The sequence below is a fragment of the Lytechinus variegatus genome, chromosome 7 (genome assembly GCF_018143015.1).
Source record: "Lytechinus variegatus isolate NC3 chromosome 7, Lvar_3.0, whole genome shotgun sequence".
In the NCBI taxonomy this organism is placed as follows: Eukaryota; Metazoa; Echinodermata; class Echinoidea; order Temnopleuroida; family Toxopneustidae; genus Lytechinus; species Lytechinus variegatus.
Genome location: NC_054746.1, coordinates 36,321,083 through 36,336,208, shown reverse-complemented (window position 1 = coordinate 36,336,208; position 15,126 = coordinate 36,321,083). Strand labels below are relative to the sequence as shown.

General features: G+C 35.3%; 1 protein-coding gene across 1 annotated transcript in view; it reads left to right on the top strand.

Annotated features, from left to right (window-relative positions):
* The window catches only part of LOC121419156 (cytochrome P450 3A24-like), a 36,983-nt gene extending 24,933 nt beyond the window's left edge, over positions 1-12,050 (top strand). Inside the window, exons 8-13 of the mRNA XM_041613490.1 lie at positions 3,186-3,316; positions 4,519-4,710; positions 5,229-5,449; positions 6,466-6,603; positions 8,735-8,897; positions 11,534-12,050. Of these exons, the coding sequence (XP_041469424.1) occupies positions 3,186-3,316; positions 4,519-4,710; positions 5,229-5,449; positions 6,466-6,603; positions 8,735-8,897; positions 11,534-11,608 (920 nt within the window). The 3' untranslated portion in view covers positions 11,609-12,050. The remainder of the gene's footprint in view (positions 1-3,185; positions 3,317-4,518; positions 4,711-5,228; positions 5,450-6,465; positions 6,604-8,734; positions 8,898-11,533) is intronic.
* The last annotated feature ends 3,076 nt before the right edge of the window (positions 12,051-15,126 follow it).

Genomic DNA, 15,126 nt, shown 5'->3' with positions numbered 1-15,126 from the left:
GGTTCGTACCAAATTTAACTCACATTTTTGATGATTTCTGCTTGCAAAATGGTGATATCGTGATGCTTGTTGATTTCTTCAAAACGGGCGCTAGCGGTGACAAATTTGCCGATCTTTTGCCAATATTTTCATGAATACTGAAGTCATCCTAAGAAACTTTCACTTAAGGGTAATTTTAGGTCGCTTTTCACGTTGGTGATGTCAGATTTTAAGGATATTAGCTAGTTTTTTAGATAATGACCGTCCGCGAAGTATGGACACGCGCGAAGTTTGGACTCACTGCCATATAAATTCTTCTGCATTCGGCCTTAAAAATTGGTATTTTGAACGCCAAATATTTTGTAAATAATAATAATAAAGGCCCTAGAAATCTATGTCATCCCTGACCTAACTAAGTCTGGTTAGGCCTACGAGGCATTTACATGCTAGCTGTCACACTCACACTGACTAGCGCTAGCGCCCATAACGCGCTAATATACAGTGCAGTTAAAATCCAGCCAGGGGCAGGGCCATGCAGACTCGACCATGCGATCAATCGGAATCCGCATATATCAATGCAATCTCATATAAATATTAAAAAATAATATGGTGCGTATAATAGGCCTACTTATCAAATTATAAACTTCAAGTTTAAGATCTTATTATTACCTTTGAACTTTAAAATGTACTCTTCCCAGCCCCATTCGGTCAACCGTGCTTCCATGGCCATTGCCAACGTGCAAATTCCAGCAAACTCGTGTGCGCATATAGCAGCAAGCTGGCCGCAGCTACAGCTACATGTAGCTAGCAGCAGCATGCAGCCATAAAGCACACTACTAGCAAGCTATTAAATTGGCGGTAAACGTGGCTACGCGTAGGCGTGTATACTAAAAAAAAAAAACTCGAGCGCGCCGATGTAGAAAATGTAGTTACTTGACTGGTTTTGTTTTAATTTATATTTTTCATCATCTCACATCTGGTCATAATTTTTTTGAAATATGCGATTACAATATCCAAATTTTCTTTTAATTGTTAACCATCTATATCTACCTTATCGATTTGTGCATACTATAATACCCGTTGTTAGTTTTATGCCACGGTATCAATCCGAGACGCGAGCTAGGCGATCAACGACCCCCTGCTATATGCAGGCTAGTACGTGGATCAAATTCAGCCCATCTGATGACCATGCGTTCGTGGTCGGAATATGACAAAACATAAACGAAGCCGCTGCTGATGTGATCAATCAACCTCTAATAACAGTATCGTAGATCAAACAATATGAAACATGGTCAAACACTTTAAATAATAATGAAAAATGCGGGGTCATAAAAAAATGACCCAAACGGGGTACCCGCCGCATATGCGGGGTCAATATGCATGCACAAACCCCATGTACGTGCGGAATGTGAAACGACCACATGGAGTGGTTACAATTTGACCACGTTTGGGTCAAATATGTAACCACGTACGCTAGGTGGTCTTTTAGTCTAAACCCACTGTGCGGGGTCACCAAAAATGACCACTAAAGCGTTGTTAAACTTTGACCACGACTGGGTTAAATATATAACCACACAATTATGGTCATTTTGGCTAACCCTATACGGTGTGGGGTTATTATCTTTTAAGAACTGAGCAGGCCTACCCCGCAGTATAAAATAAATAAAAACAAAATAAATAGATATGTATAATGTTATATCGAGGTTATTACCTGACTGCTAATTAAGCACAAATTCCTGTGAGCAAGCAACTGCAGGGGACCAACGGCTTAAGGTCCTCTCCAAGGGACCTGCAATGAGGATAAATGCCTTATGCCAAAGGGCACCAGCGCACCACTTGGGAATCGAACCCACTGAGGTCACCGGAGTTCGTAACCCTTGCTCATCCAAAATGACCACAAAGTGTGGTTACAATTTGATCACGTTCAGGCAGTATATTGTAGGCCTATAACGTTATAGGCCTACAATATACTGCCTGAATGCTACGTGGTCATTTTGGCCACTGTACGGAGTCACCCAAAATGACCAGTAAGCGTGAATGATTATTTTCCATTTGAAACGTTCTGCGTGCACGTGGTCGCAATATAATCATCGTGGTTAGTTCTACTTGATGCTGACAAAAAATGAACCAATTTTTATGACTAGTATAATTATCGTCGATCAAACCGTGACCACGAAACGTGGTCGAATTAATCTCTTTCATCTGGCCACGTTGTGCGTGGTCATAGTATAACTAATTATCGTGGTTAATTCTAGTAGTGGTTCTGACCACTACAAAGAAACTATTTCGTCGATCATACAACTACGAAACGTGGGTAAATCATTTTGACCACGTAAAACCATGCAAAATCCGACCACGCATTTTTAAGATAATTATCGTCGATCAAACCGTGACCACGAAACGTCAAATTATGCTCTTTCATCTGACCACGTTCTGCGTGGTCAGTATAACTAATCATCGTGGTTAATTCTAGTAGTGGTTCTGACCAAAAAACCTGTTTCGTCGATCAAACAACCACGAAACGTGGTGAAATCATTTTGACCACGTAAAACCATGCAAATTCCGACCACGCATTTTTTAGAGGGTATTAGTATAAAACATTAATATAATAACAACAAAAGTATAAACTATGACAAGTTCTGGAATACGGTAACAAAATACATATCCATCAGTCAAATAATTTGCAAACACCTGAAGCAAACAATAATCTACCTGAACATGTTATTCTGCGTGTAAAAGATCTTTTGATTAATAAATGAATGAATGAATAAATAAAAAACTTGCATTAAAAATGCATAAATGAATATACAACTAAAGAAAAGAAAGAATGAATGGATGGATGGATGGGTGAATGGATGAATGAATGAATGAATAAATAAATAAATAAAAAATAAATAAGTAAATGATAAATAAATGATCTATCCATACTTTGGAAAAAAAACTGTATTCAATTATTCCATTTATAACAGATCAACTCGGCCTCAATAAGAGCAGACAGATTGCATCATACACGTAAAAACATACATGTATTTCTTTTATTCTATAATTTTATATTCAATTTTGGTGAAATTTTCAGTGTTATGCTTCGTCTTTTTTTCTCATATTATATCATGCAGGTTATTGTTAGGGGAACTTGACCTGTGAATGGGTTAAATGCAGACAAAGTTATCATTATCAAAATAATTTTTCATACTCTCTGTTTTCAGGTGTTTTCCCTACCATTGGTAAAGTGATGGATTACTTTAGAGTCAGTGCTCTGTCAAATAAAGTTCAGCAATTCTTCATCTCTGTAATTGATCAAACAATCACAGCTCGCAGGGAAAATCCAAGCTCAAAGGTATACTATGGAAAGGTCTGCCATAACTTCATGAGTTTACAAGCTCATGTTTAATGCTTAAATCCAGGTTTGGTAGCAACTGAAAAAGCAAATTTGACGATAAAGGGATTATTGTTATGCAAATCCAAAATTATGTACATGTAATTACACCACCAAGATTATTGTGACTAATGTCTTCATTTAATGTTGTGGCAGCGGTGGGATGAGCTAAGAGTCTGTATGTTTATGTTCACCTTTGAAATAGTTAACAGCCTCTCGGTAGGCAAGTGGTAATTACCGAAGCAGTACTTTTTTATACTTTGTTGAGCATTCACCCATTTGGAATTTATGTGAAGACTTTTTTTTGCATTCCTGTTTGTAATGTTTGCAAAGTTTTCTTGCTTTGCTAACCTCAATAGATGAGATGTGATTATATGGTTTAACTGTGATTTTATGGTTAAGGAGCTATTTAGATGTCAGGTGGATATGGCATTAATTAAGAAAGTTATCAGAAGGGAAAGAAAAGTTAACACAGGATGGAAAGTGATCACCCAATAGTGGATTGCTGCCTCTCTTGGGAAGGATTATATATTGTGTAGAAGCGGCGTGGTGTAGCGGTCTGACTCTCGCCATGTAATCAGAGGGTCGTGTGTTCGAATCGCACCATGGCCTAGCGTCCTTTGGCAAGGAGTCATTCTACACTTTGCCACTCTTACCCAGGTGCTCATTGGGTACCGGTAGGAAACAACAGTCATTGAGGTTGGTTCAGCAAGTGTACACCTAACATGCTGCTTGAAATACTATGAATCCAGTGACTGGTTAATAAAAATTGTGAAGCACTTTGAGCAGTCGTAGATTGATGAATGCCAATTATTCAGTGTCGTACCTAGGATTTTTTCCACGAGGGGGGGGGGGGCAAATTCGTCCACCAAAAAACTTGACAAACTAAAAAAAAAAGGTCTTCAACCACAAATAAAGGATTTTGTACCAGAAAAAAATTGACAAGCGAAATAAAATATAATAAATTGATATATATAATTGACAAAAATATTGTCGTTTTCAGAATTTCAATACCAGTATTTCCTTAAGGCTGAGTGACAGGAAATTCAGGATGATAAAATGGTGAACATTAACTTTGTTGCTGGCGGCATTGATCTGTTCAGATCTTTATCATTCATAAGTCATCACAACCACTAACCCCTCCATATACCCTGTTTTCTCAGATGAAGGACTTTCTTCAGATTTTAATGAATGCAGAGCAGGGATACAAATCAGAAAGTGAGATAAAAGAAGAGAAATTGCAGGAGAAGAAATCAGAAGATGATATCCATGCTTCAGTTGATGAACGGGAAAATGAAAGCTACTTCAAGAAGAGCAAGAAGACCACTCTAACGAGGGATGAGATATATGGTCAGGTATGTATATCTATGTAATCATTCTTTTTCAATTCAGTTGTTAGATACAGTATGTCTTTCAGTAATTTTGATTAATTTTCTGTTTTGTTTGAATACATTTTTTTTCATTCTTCCGAAACCAAAAAGAAATCTGTAAAACCCTTCATTATTGAATTTTTTTTATTATCCCCAAAATAGAGGATTCAAAATTGTGGTAGATTTTAAATGTATTTGTGTTATATAATAAAGAGGAATACTGCACTATTCAAACATTTTAAAAGACAGACTGAACAATTTATGTTTAGTGTTTGCAACTGACTGTTTTCACATTATTATAAAGTTTCATAAATGTTGAAAGATTCCATCGCATGCTGGTCATTTATAATTGAAACTTCATATGTTCTCCCTAATTATTTCCATCACTTGTGATGATTAAGGCCATTCTGCTTGTTTGTCATGAATGAGATGGCCTCTTGTATATTTCATGCATACATAATTTCAAGACAATGTATTATTACTTGCCCTCTTCCCTCTACTAGGCTATGATATTCTTTTTGGCTGGTTATGAAACCATCAATGTCACTCTGGGATTCTTGGCATATGCCATGGCTGCAAATCCTGATGTTCAAGAAAAACTCATTGAAGAAATTGACAGTCTGACTCCAACTAGAGATGATGTTAGCTATACATCCATTGCAAAGATGCCCTACCTGGACAATGTTGTCTGTGAGACTCTTCGACTCTACCCTGCCGGTATTATGTGAGTATTAAATTGTGAAACAGGATCAAGGATGTAGCAAATAGCATGTGCATGCATGTGCAAGTTACATCTTCATGCATGCTTAAATTCTGTGCAATGTACCTTCTAGCCATTTTTTATGCAGCACTGTGCATTTTATCGCACCTGCATAGCAGAATGAGACTACGGGGGAGGGGGGGGACACTCACATATATTGGTGGTATTTTTTTTATTTTTTCAGACCTAATTCTCAGTTCTCTAAATACTCCGATTAACAAAATTTCAGTTCAGAAGCCGCCCAGCCACACTTCCAAGACCCCCGTTACAAGACATATCAGTTCCCCAGCCCTGCTAAAATTGACAAGCGAGAGCGCCACTTGCAAGAGATGCAGGCGTGGCTTCGCAACTCTCTCAGTATAACTAGAAGCCACTCCATGTATGTCTATAAGTGCAAGCTCATTTTATGGATCTGATTCATAAAACTTTGACTTAAGAGTAATCAAGTATCCCTGAACATCTTGAGCGAGTTTCAGGTCACATGACCAAAGTCAAAGGTCATTAATGTTAATGAACTGTGGTCATGTTGGAGGCAATTACTAAATTGCTCTCATAAATTTCAAAGTTTATGAATTGTGGACATGGGTAATCAAGAATCACTGACAAGTCTTAGGTCACAGATATATCGCGCTATACAAATGCTGTGCATCATCATTATTTGTTAACATCACTCTAAATGTTATCGTCACATGCTTAAATAGTGACTCAATCATGTGATTTTTTCTTCGTTGATATATGCAAAAAAAGTTCTGAGATGATTCTGAATAAGAGCCTTTAAAGAGGATAACTTTTTTTAAAGGAATCTGTTCTTTATATAATCTTTTTAAATACATAATTCTGTGTGTGTCACACATGAAATTATGACTTTTATATCAAAATTATGACTTTTGAGCTTATAGATTACAACTTTTCATATTCAAAGGTTGGCAGCTCTGCAGTTACATGCTTATTGAATTCCGTATGTCTATCCTTTTCTACAGAACTGAACGAGAATGCAATGAAACTCATGTTTGCAATGGTATCACTATCAATAAAGGGGTTCAATTGATGTTCCCTGTCTTTGCCATCCACCGTGACCCTGCAATCTGGCCTGACCCAGAAAAGTTTGATCCTGATAGGTAAGTTTTCAGTGGTTTATTTTCATTTGGTCTAATGCCAATTTGTCCAATTGCCAACTCGTCTACTATTATTTGATCTACCATCAGTATGTCCAATATAAATATCATTTGCCATTTCATCACTCACTGTTTCGTCTAATAACCAGTTAATCCATTAGCCATTTAGTCTAATTTATGTAATTAGACTGAGGGTTGAAGCAAATACGAACCATTAGTGCCATCTCGAGTCCTCAGCTACTCATACCTGGCCAGTTTCCTGACCCATAATGCTAGTGTAGTCTAGTAATATAGACCCACTTGAATGATAACATGTTTCATTTCATTTCATTTTATTTCCATATCCATGATATCACAAAGTATATAATATAACTCAGACATACAAATTACACAATTTATGTTACTGAACGATAAAGCATATAATAATAATGAACAAATTTGGATATGGGGGGAACATGCAAAAAAGCAAAGCTTGTTACAAGGCAAGTTCCCTAAAATAACAGTATGTAATAATCATAAGTTATCCTTAAACAGGAAATAAATCAATAAGAACGGACATTCTTGCTATAGGAAATACGTATACAGTTTGAAAAAGGAAAAAGTAAACAATATATATATTACTACTTATATAGCAATAGAATAATAATAGTGCACCTGATACTAAGAACAGAACAGAAGGAGGAAGAGAGAGAAAGACAGACAGACAGACGAGATATACATGAGAGAGGGACAAGTAGAACAGACATGACATAACATGAAGACAAAAACACAACTATACAAATACATATAATCACATATAGGGCTAGTAAAATAAGACAAGAAATAAGAGGTCAGCAAACAGTGTATCTTTTGACAGTAGCAACAGCATTTGAGATGACAGTATATTATCAGAATTGTCATGTAAGCTTGCGCATGTGTGAGTATAGTTTAATATCTCTGAAGTAAGAACTTTTTTCAATTTACATTTAAATGAGAGAACACTGAGAGATTTTTTAATTTTGTTCGGTAGCGAGTTCCACAGTTTGGGTCCTGTATAAACAAATGTCTTTTGAGCAAAAAGAGTACGCTTTAATGTTAATTAAGTACTCCATACATTTATACCGCAATAATTATTTTACCAAGTAGCAAAATAGTTACTTTTCCCTTTAAAAACATTTTAGTTTCTCTATATACAAATACAATTATAGGTCAATTTATTCTTTGAAGTATTAGTAGATATCTGAAAAAGTATGTTTTAAGACTATTTATAACATATGTTCAATGAGAGACCACACGCAGTTCACTCCCCCCTTTAATTGGGCAAAATGAATGAAAATAAAATGGATATTAGACCAACTGGTTATGAGACTAAATGGTTGTTAGAAGAAATGTTATTGGACGGAATGGCATTAGATTAAATGAAGGTAGACCGTGTGGTGAGTGGACGAGTTGGCAGTAGACGAATTGGCAACTTACTGTTTTTAACTGTGTATAATCACGTAAAGGATATGTTATCAAGGGGAAGATTGGCTTTCATCCAGCATGTGCAGTTGTAAGATCAATTCACTAAGAATTTTAATGGAATTGGATGCATTCTTTTATCTACTTTTGGAAACAAGTGTTCATGTATGAGAAAACTGTTCAAATTAAGGATCATTAATTACTAACAGTGATTCTTGTTTTACCCTAATTCTTCTGTGCATTTTATACACATAAGGGAATATTCTCCATTTAACTTTTATTTGAAAAGAGCTGTGACCATTGCCTCTGTCTATCTAGAACAATGGATGGATTTTTTTCCAGTTGGAGGTAGCATAAACTAAAAAAAAAAAGTGAGAATGATTCACAAACATGCAGGTCAAGTTCTAAAATATCTACAATTTTTTTGTGTGCAATATGTAGGATTTTGAATGGGAAATATTTTGATGGGCACAAAGATGGAGCAAAGTGAAAGCTGGAATAGAAGATTTTGTTAAATTTCATAGAGCACATTATGGGTCATAAATATTAATTCCACCCTGTGGTAATTAAGCGAAAAAATTATGTAGAGCTTCATGTGACCTTTGAGAAATCCTGGGCGAGAGTCATACAAATCTTTGTTTCTTTTTTGTCATTGATGAACAAACTAGGCTTTCATTTTCTTCTTCATTGATAGATTTACTAAAGAGAATCGTGAAGGGCGCCACCCATTGGCCTGGTTTCCATTCGGTTTTGGTCCGAGGAATTGCATCGGGATGAGGTTTGCCTTGATGGAGATGAAGATGGCCGTCATTCGTCTTCTTCAGAAGTACCGCTTTGAAACTTGCCCAGAGACTTCAGTAAGTTTGTATTGTGCAAGAAACCATATCAAAATGATCACAAGATGTTAATTATCACCAATATCAGAGACTTCTGTTAATGTCAGTGTCCAATGAATGTCATAGACAGTCTCCAGTTTGCGAGACCAGTTTTGCTTCATTTACTGTACTGGGGTTACCTTGGTGATTAATATATGTATATTCCTAGAAACATAACCCCCCCTTCATTTTTTACTTTAAAGGGGGTACTTCAGAGCTTGAAAAAGAAGATTTGCAGATTTAAAGAAAAATCAGACAAACAAAACACTGAAAACTTGATTAAGATCAGAAAAGGAATAACAAAGTTGCAGTATTTTTTTTTTAAGATTTGCAATTATTTTTGGGAAACAGTTCTATTCAGTGAGAAAATTGACCATGTTATATCCCCACTTGAAAATATGTTCAAATTATTTAAATTTTTTCCTCTAAGTTATGCAAAATTTGATTAATTACTGATTTGATGCCTTAGATATTCATTGCTGCAACTTATTTTATGATAAGGGACACAGGTATGAAAAAATTGATAATTATGTTTTCTTGTTATAGTATAAGAAAAAGGAAAGTCGGGTATAACATCATTAGCTTGCCTAATGAATATTTATTACGACATGCATATAACTTTTTCACAAAATTCTCAGAAAATGTTTTAAATTCAATAACTTCATTATTTGTTATGAGATTGCTCGGTGAATTATACTCTATTTATTTAGATATTATTTCCAGCCCAGAGTACCCCTTTAAAGTTCTCCCACAACTCGTGTAATTAAAACATTTTTGTTACAATCTAGGCCCTAAACAAAAGTACTTCGAGCAGTCAAATTCAAAGTTTAAATTTGTTTTTGTTCCTGTTGAATAGATGAGGCTGGTTTAACCTCACATTTTTGGCAACCACCCATCACCTGCACCCTGTATGATCGAGTGCATCCTCAACCTAACCCTTCTTCTCTCCTCCACTTTCTTCTGTGTCTACACTTATAGGCTGTCCTTTCCTCCTTTAAGTGCCTTTGTCAACCTCATAAGCACTTCTTATAACATGCCTATCATACAATCCTCAACACTTGCCTAAACCTATGCACATGATTTCTGTCTCACCTGCATATTAGAGTGAGACTATAGGCGCCGCTTTTCCAACAGCGGCGGCGTCAACATCAAATCTTAACCTAATGTTAAGTTTTTGAAATGACATCATAACTTAGAAATTATATGGACCTAGTTCATGAAACACGGCCATAAGGTTAATCAGGTATCACCAAACATCCTGCATGAATTTCACATCACATGACCAAGGTCAAAGGGTCAATGAACTTTGGCCGATTTGGGAGTATCTGTTGAATTACCATCATAACTTTGAAAGTATGTTGGTCTAGTTCATAAAACTTGGACATAAGAGTAATCAAGTATCACTGAACATCCTTTGCGCATTTTAGATCACATGACCAAGGTCGATGGTCAATGAACTTTGGCCATAATGGGGGTATCTGTTGAATTACCATCATAACTTTGCAAGTTTATTGATCTGACTTTGGAACTTGGACATAAGAGTAATCAAGTATCACTGAATATCCTGTGGAAGTTTCAGGTCACATGATCAAGGTCATGTGAGGTCAATGAACTTTGGCCACATTGGTGGTATTTGTTGAATTACCATCCTATCTCTTTAAGTGTATTGGTCTAGTTCATAAAACTTGGAAGTAAGAGTAACCAAGTATCACTGAACATCTTGTGCGAGTTATAGTAGTTTTCAAAGTCAGCACTGCTGCTATGTTGAATCGCATGATGCAGGTGAGACTGCCAGAGGCATTCCACTTGTTCTTTTTCAACCACTGCTTTTTCACCCCATATCAGCATCAACTTAAGTTTTCTCATCCTTCTACTCACACATTTCTCTCTCCCTGTCCACAAAATCCCTATCTTATCTTGCTTGAACACCATATCTCGCTCATAATCATATACGACTTTTGTCATCCCAAGATTTACCTTCAGACCCGTATTCTCAAATGATTTCGTCCATTTCAAAATTCTCCACAAGTCTCTCCAATGTGTCACTCTTACAAAACAACCCATCTCTCATCGACCCTCCTTTTGTACTCTCGGTATAAGCTACATCAATCACATATATCAATGGCAACAGTACAGAACCTTGATGCACATCTACCATTTTATGAAACTCCTCAGACAACGTAGACCATACTTTCCTCTTGTCTTTGTTCCTCCATACAAACTAATTACTGCTTTAATCATTAACTTTGTTTCTCATCACCCACTCCATGTAGTCTCAAAGACAAAACTTTGGTTCAGAAAATTCTGCCGTTGTTAGTTTTGTTTATGTTACACATTGAAAACTGTGTACAGCATGACAAACACAGATACTGGTCAGACTAGTGCTTTTGAGCTGAATACAACCAAGGCTTTAAATAAAAATGTCAGAGAATTGCAAATTTCAAGAATTGTTTCCGTAAAGTGCACGCAAATCCATTTTACCCCTGCATTTATTTGATTTACTGTCCCTATTAATGTCACTATATAATTACAAGCTTGTTTTCAGTTAACTGATTTGTCATAATCAATAATAATTTTTTTTCTTTCTGTTTTCCCCCTCCTAATCCTCTCCTGGTCAGATTCCTCCTAAATTCTCCAAGATGAGCCTTAAACCTGATGATGACTTATATCTTCGTGTTGTGGAGAGAAGTTAGACCAGATAAAAAAAGATGGCAAAGATTTGATGCCCAAAATGCTCTAAGTAATGGTACTGATCCATTCATGTAGGGCAGAATGCATTTTAATATTTGTAAAAGGTAAATGAATCAGCAGCTATAATTTTTATTGATTTGAATTCACAGTATATATTCAGCATACAAATATGGTTTGAATGTGATACAAAATTAAGTGATTATAGGTATTTAGCATTACTCAACTTTAGTTTAGTTTAGTTTATTTTATTTCCATTTTCTGATAATAAACATAACAAACATACATATGTATGAATGCACAAAACAATAAATCTCATAAGAATACTTCAATAATTAACAAATCGTAAGAAATAGATGGAATATATACAATTCTTTTTGTTCCAGATACATTTTGATGATTAGACAAATTATAGATTACAGTTAGCATGTGAAAATGAAAATGAGGGACTTATTTAAAAGCGAAGCTTGTAATTGTAAGTCTCTTAGGATAAATTTATAGTAATCTTAATGTAATTAAAAGTAAAGTAAGACAATCTTGACCATATATGAAGAACGGCAACCAATAACTTTAAGCCTAAATAGACTGGGCTATTTCGACGCCTATAAAGACTGGGGGGGCTGATTCAGCCCCCCCTTATGATCTCGGCCGTTGATCGCGCGATCGCGACGAAAATTGGCACACGCGTTACCCATGGCATTATCTACAAAACTATAACATCAAATTCAGCAAAAAATCTCATGTCTCATTAATTATGCTAATTTATGCGTAAAATCATAAGTTTGCTCTAATTAATAAAATAATGCCCCTGAAATGCTAATTTTTGTTTCATATACTCTAGATAGGCATCTGATCAAATTGATTTTAAAAAAATTTCAAAATCAAATTTATTTTCTTATGTATTCTATTGTTTTCTAAATTTCTTATGTATTTCTTTGTTTTTCGACTTTTTGTTTTTTATTGTTTTTTCAATGGAAATTGTCGGGGACTTTATTTTGACCATAAACAAGATAAAATTGATTTTAAGCAGTAAAAGGAAAAATAATGAAACATTTATGAATTTTGGCTAAGAACACTATTTGCATTGGATTTGTACACAAATTCACGGTTTTGAGTAATTTTGGGTCTGCATGCACTTACGAAATGTTGCGTAATTTTGGAACCGCGTACCCGGGGGTCACAATTTTGGTCTCAAAAGTTGCGCGAGACTTGAAAGTAAAAAGTCAGCGAGCGACGCGGTCAAAAAATTTCGCGCAGCGGATTTATCGCGAAAAATGTCGAGGGGGGGGGCTGAATCAGCCCCCCCCAGTCTTTTATAATCTCATTCGCCACCCTAGGGTGATGGCTTATGTAATCATATCTTTCATGAAGCAATAGCATATCAGTTAAAAAACTCTTCACACAACAAAACAGAGTAGAATTATGTTTAAATCATTCAAATTTCTCCAGGAGGATCTGTAGTATTATTTGTATTGCATTTTTGGCAATTTAATTTGATTTGATATTTTACTTTGTCAAGTTTCGTCAAATTTAGTTTTTCAAGGTGAAAGTTCAAAGCGATATTTGTTCATCATATTTACAAGAGGATTTCATTGCAAGGAACAATAGGACAATAGGTGATGGGGCATATGGCCCTTTTAGAATAGTATTGATCTTGTCATAATTAGATTTTTATGATGAAAAATAGAATGTAGTGTGCTATAAACTGGGTCCAAGCAAATTACATGTTTTAAATCAGTCTTACTGCAGAATATCATATGATAGGTATGTTTTAATGCAACACATATTTGCAATTTAACTTTCATTTGTTTTTCAACTTAGATGATGTAACTTTGTGTGATAATAGTGCATCTAAAATATCTTAATGGAATGAGGAGTACAGTCATCCCATGCAACATTTTACATGTACAACAGGGGCCGCGGAACCGGGGGGGGGGGGGGGGGGGGGCTTCAGCCCCCCCCCCACTTTTTTCCAAAACCGTGTACAAAAAACGTAAAAATTACCATATAATTGTGATTTTTAGCATGGTCAGCCCCCCCCACTTTGAAAACCGTTCCGCGGCCCCTGTACAGATTAAACTCATATTTTGTTGCATTGATATTCATATACCCAAAGTATGAATAAGGTGACTAATTCTATATTTAGTTGAAGTGTATGTTTATTTTAGTAATTATTGAAATTCAAAAAGATTATTCTTGATTATAATTATATATCTCACCTTCATATAAAAAACTTTTGAATTTGTGTTTAATTATTGCATTCATTAGGATTTAGTATACATGTACTACTCTGCGTAGGTCCATAGTTTGTCAAAGAAGTATTATCTTATAGAAGTAATTTTCATTGCTTGAAATTATTATCATATCATATATTATGTTCAGAATTTAAAAGTTTCTCATTGTTTGTGCATTTGATGTTATTTTATCATTAATAGATAATTTCATCAACTGATATTGTTTTAATACATTCCCTGATATGATCAAAATTCTCTGTTGCTGAGCCCAATCATGCCATTAAATAAAACATGTGTGTACAATGTATTTTTAAATAATTTTCAAGCCAATCTGAGCAAGTGCATAATGTGCCATTTTAACAGATGAGGCCTGCTGATGACATGTAGGGGTTTTAATGTGTTATTTTTTTCACTCATGTATTTGATTTTGGTAAACTCAAAAAGCTATTCATATAAAATCATAACATTTGGAACTCTTTTTTTTCTCTCTTCATATATGATGTTAAAATTCAACCACTTTATTTTAATGGAGTCAGTTGTATGTCTTATTGAATAGCATCATATATATTTTTTTAGAAATTGTAAACAAAGATTATTGAATAATTTGATAATAAACTGCTCAAAATAACACAAATGTGGTTGTTTAATTATTACATACCGGTAATATATATTTTATTGAGATGAGTGAAACTGAAAGAGTAGAAAAGAACAAAGTCATTAACAAGTCAATACCATAGAATAAAAATTAACCCCAGTTACATACAGTTGTGTGTGCTCAAAAGTTATTGAACCCCAACAGAAATTGCACTCCTTCATACTGAGTGTCGAATGTAGACAACGCCTCAATGTTCGGCAAGCCCAGATAAATTTATTGAATGGAATATTTTCTCACCTGACTCTACAATTATCTTGAACACTTTAAATATGTTCATTTTTTGGTAGGGTTCACTAATTTGCAAGCTTAGCACCACTGCATAAGTTAATTTCAGTGAAATAGGTCGCATGATAGTACGCTATGATCTGGCCCCATTGATGACCACCTAGCTAGTCTATTACCACCCCCATCTGAGCCGATCATTAGACTTGTGTACTTGATATGTGCTATATGGATATGAAGGTTTGCTTTTGATATTAGGATTTAATTTCAATTTCATCCAAGATTTTGGTCTGAAATAGCCGCTTTGACCTGGGTCCAATGATCTGAAAGTTTTTATTCACAAAATGGTTGACTGAGGCTCCTACAGGACTATGCAAACTTCATGGAATATTTATTTTTCAGCGAACAAAAT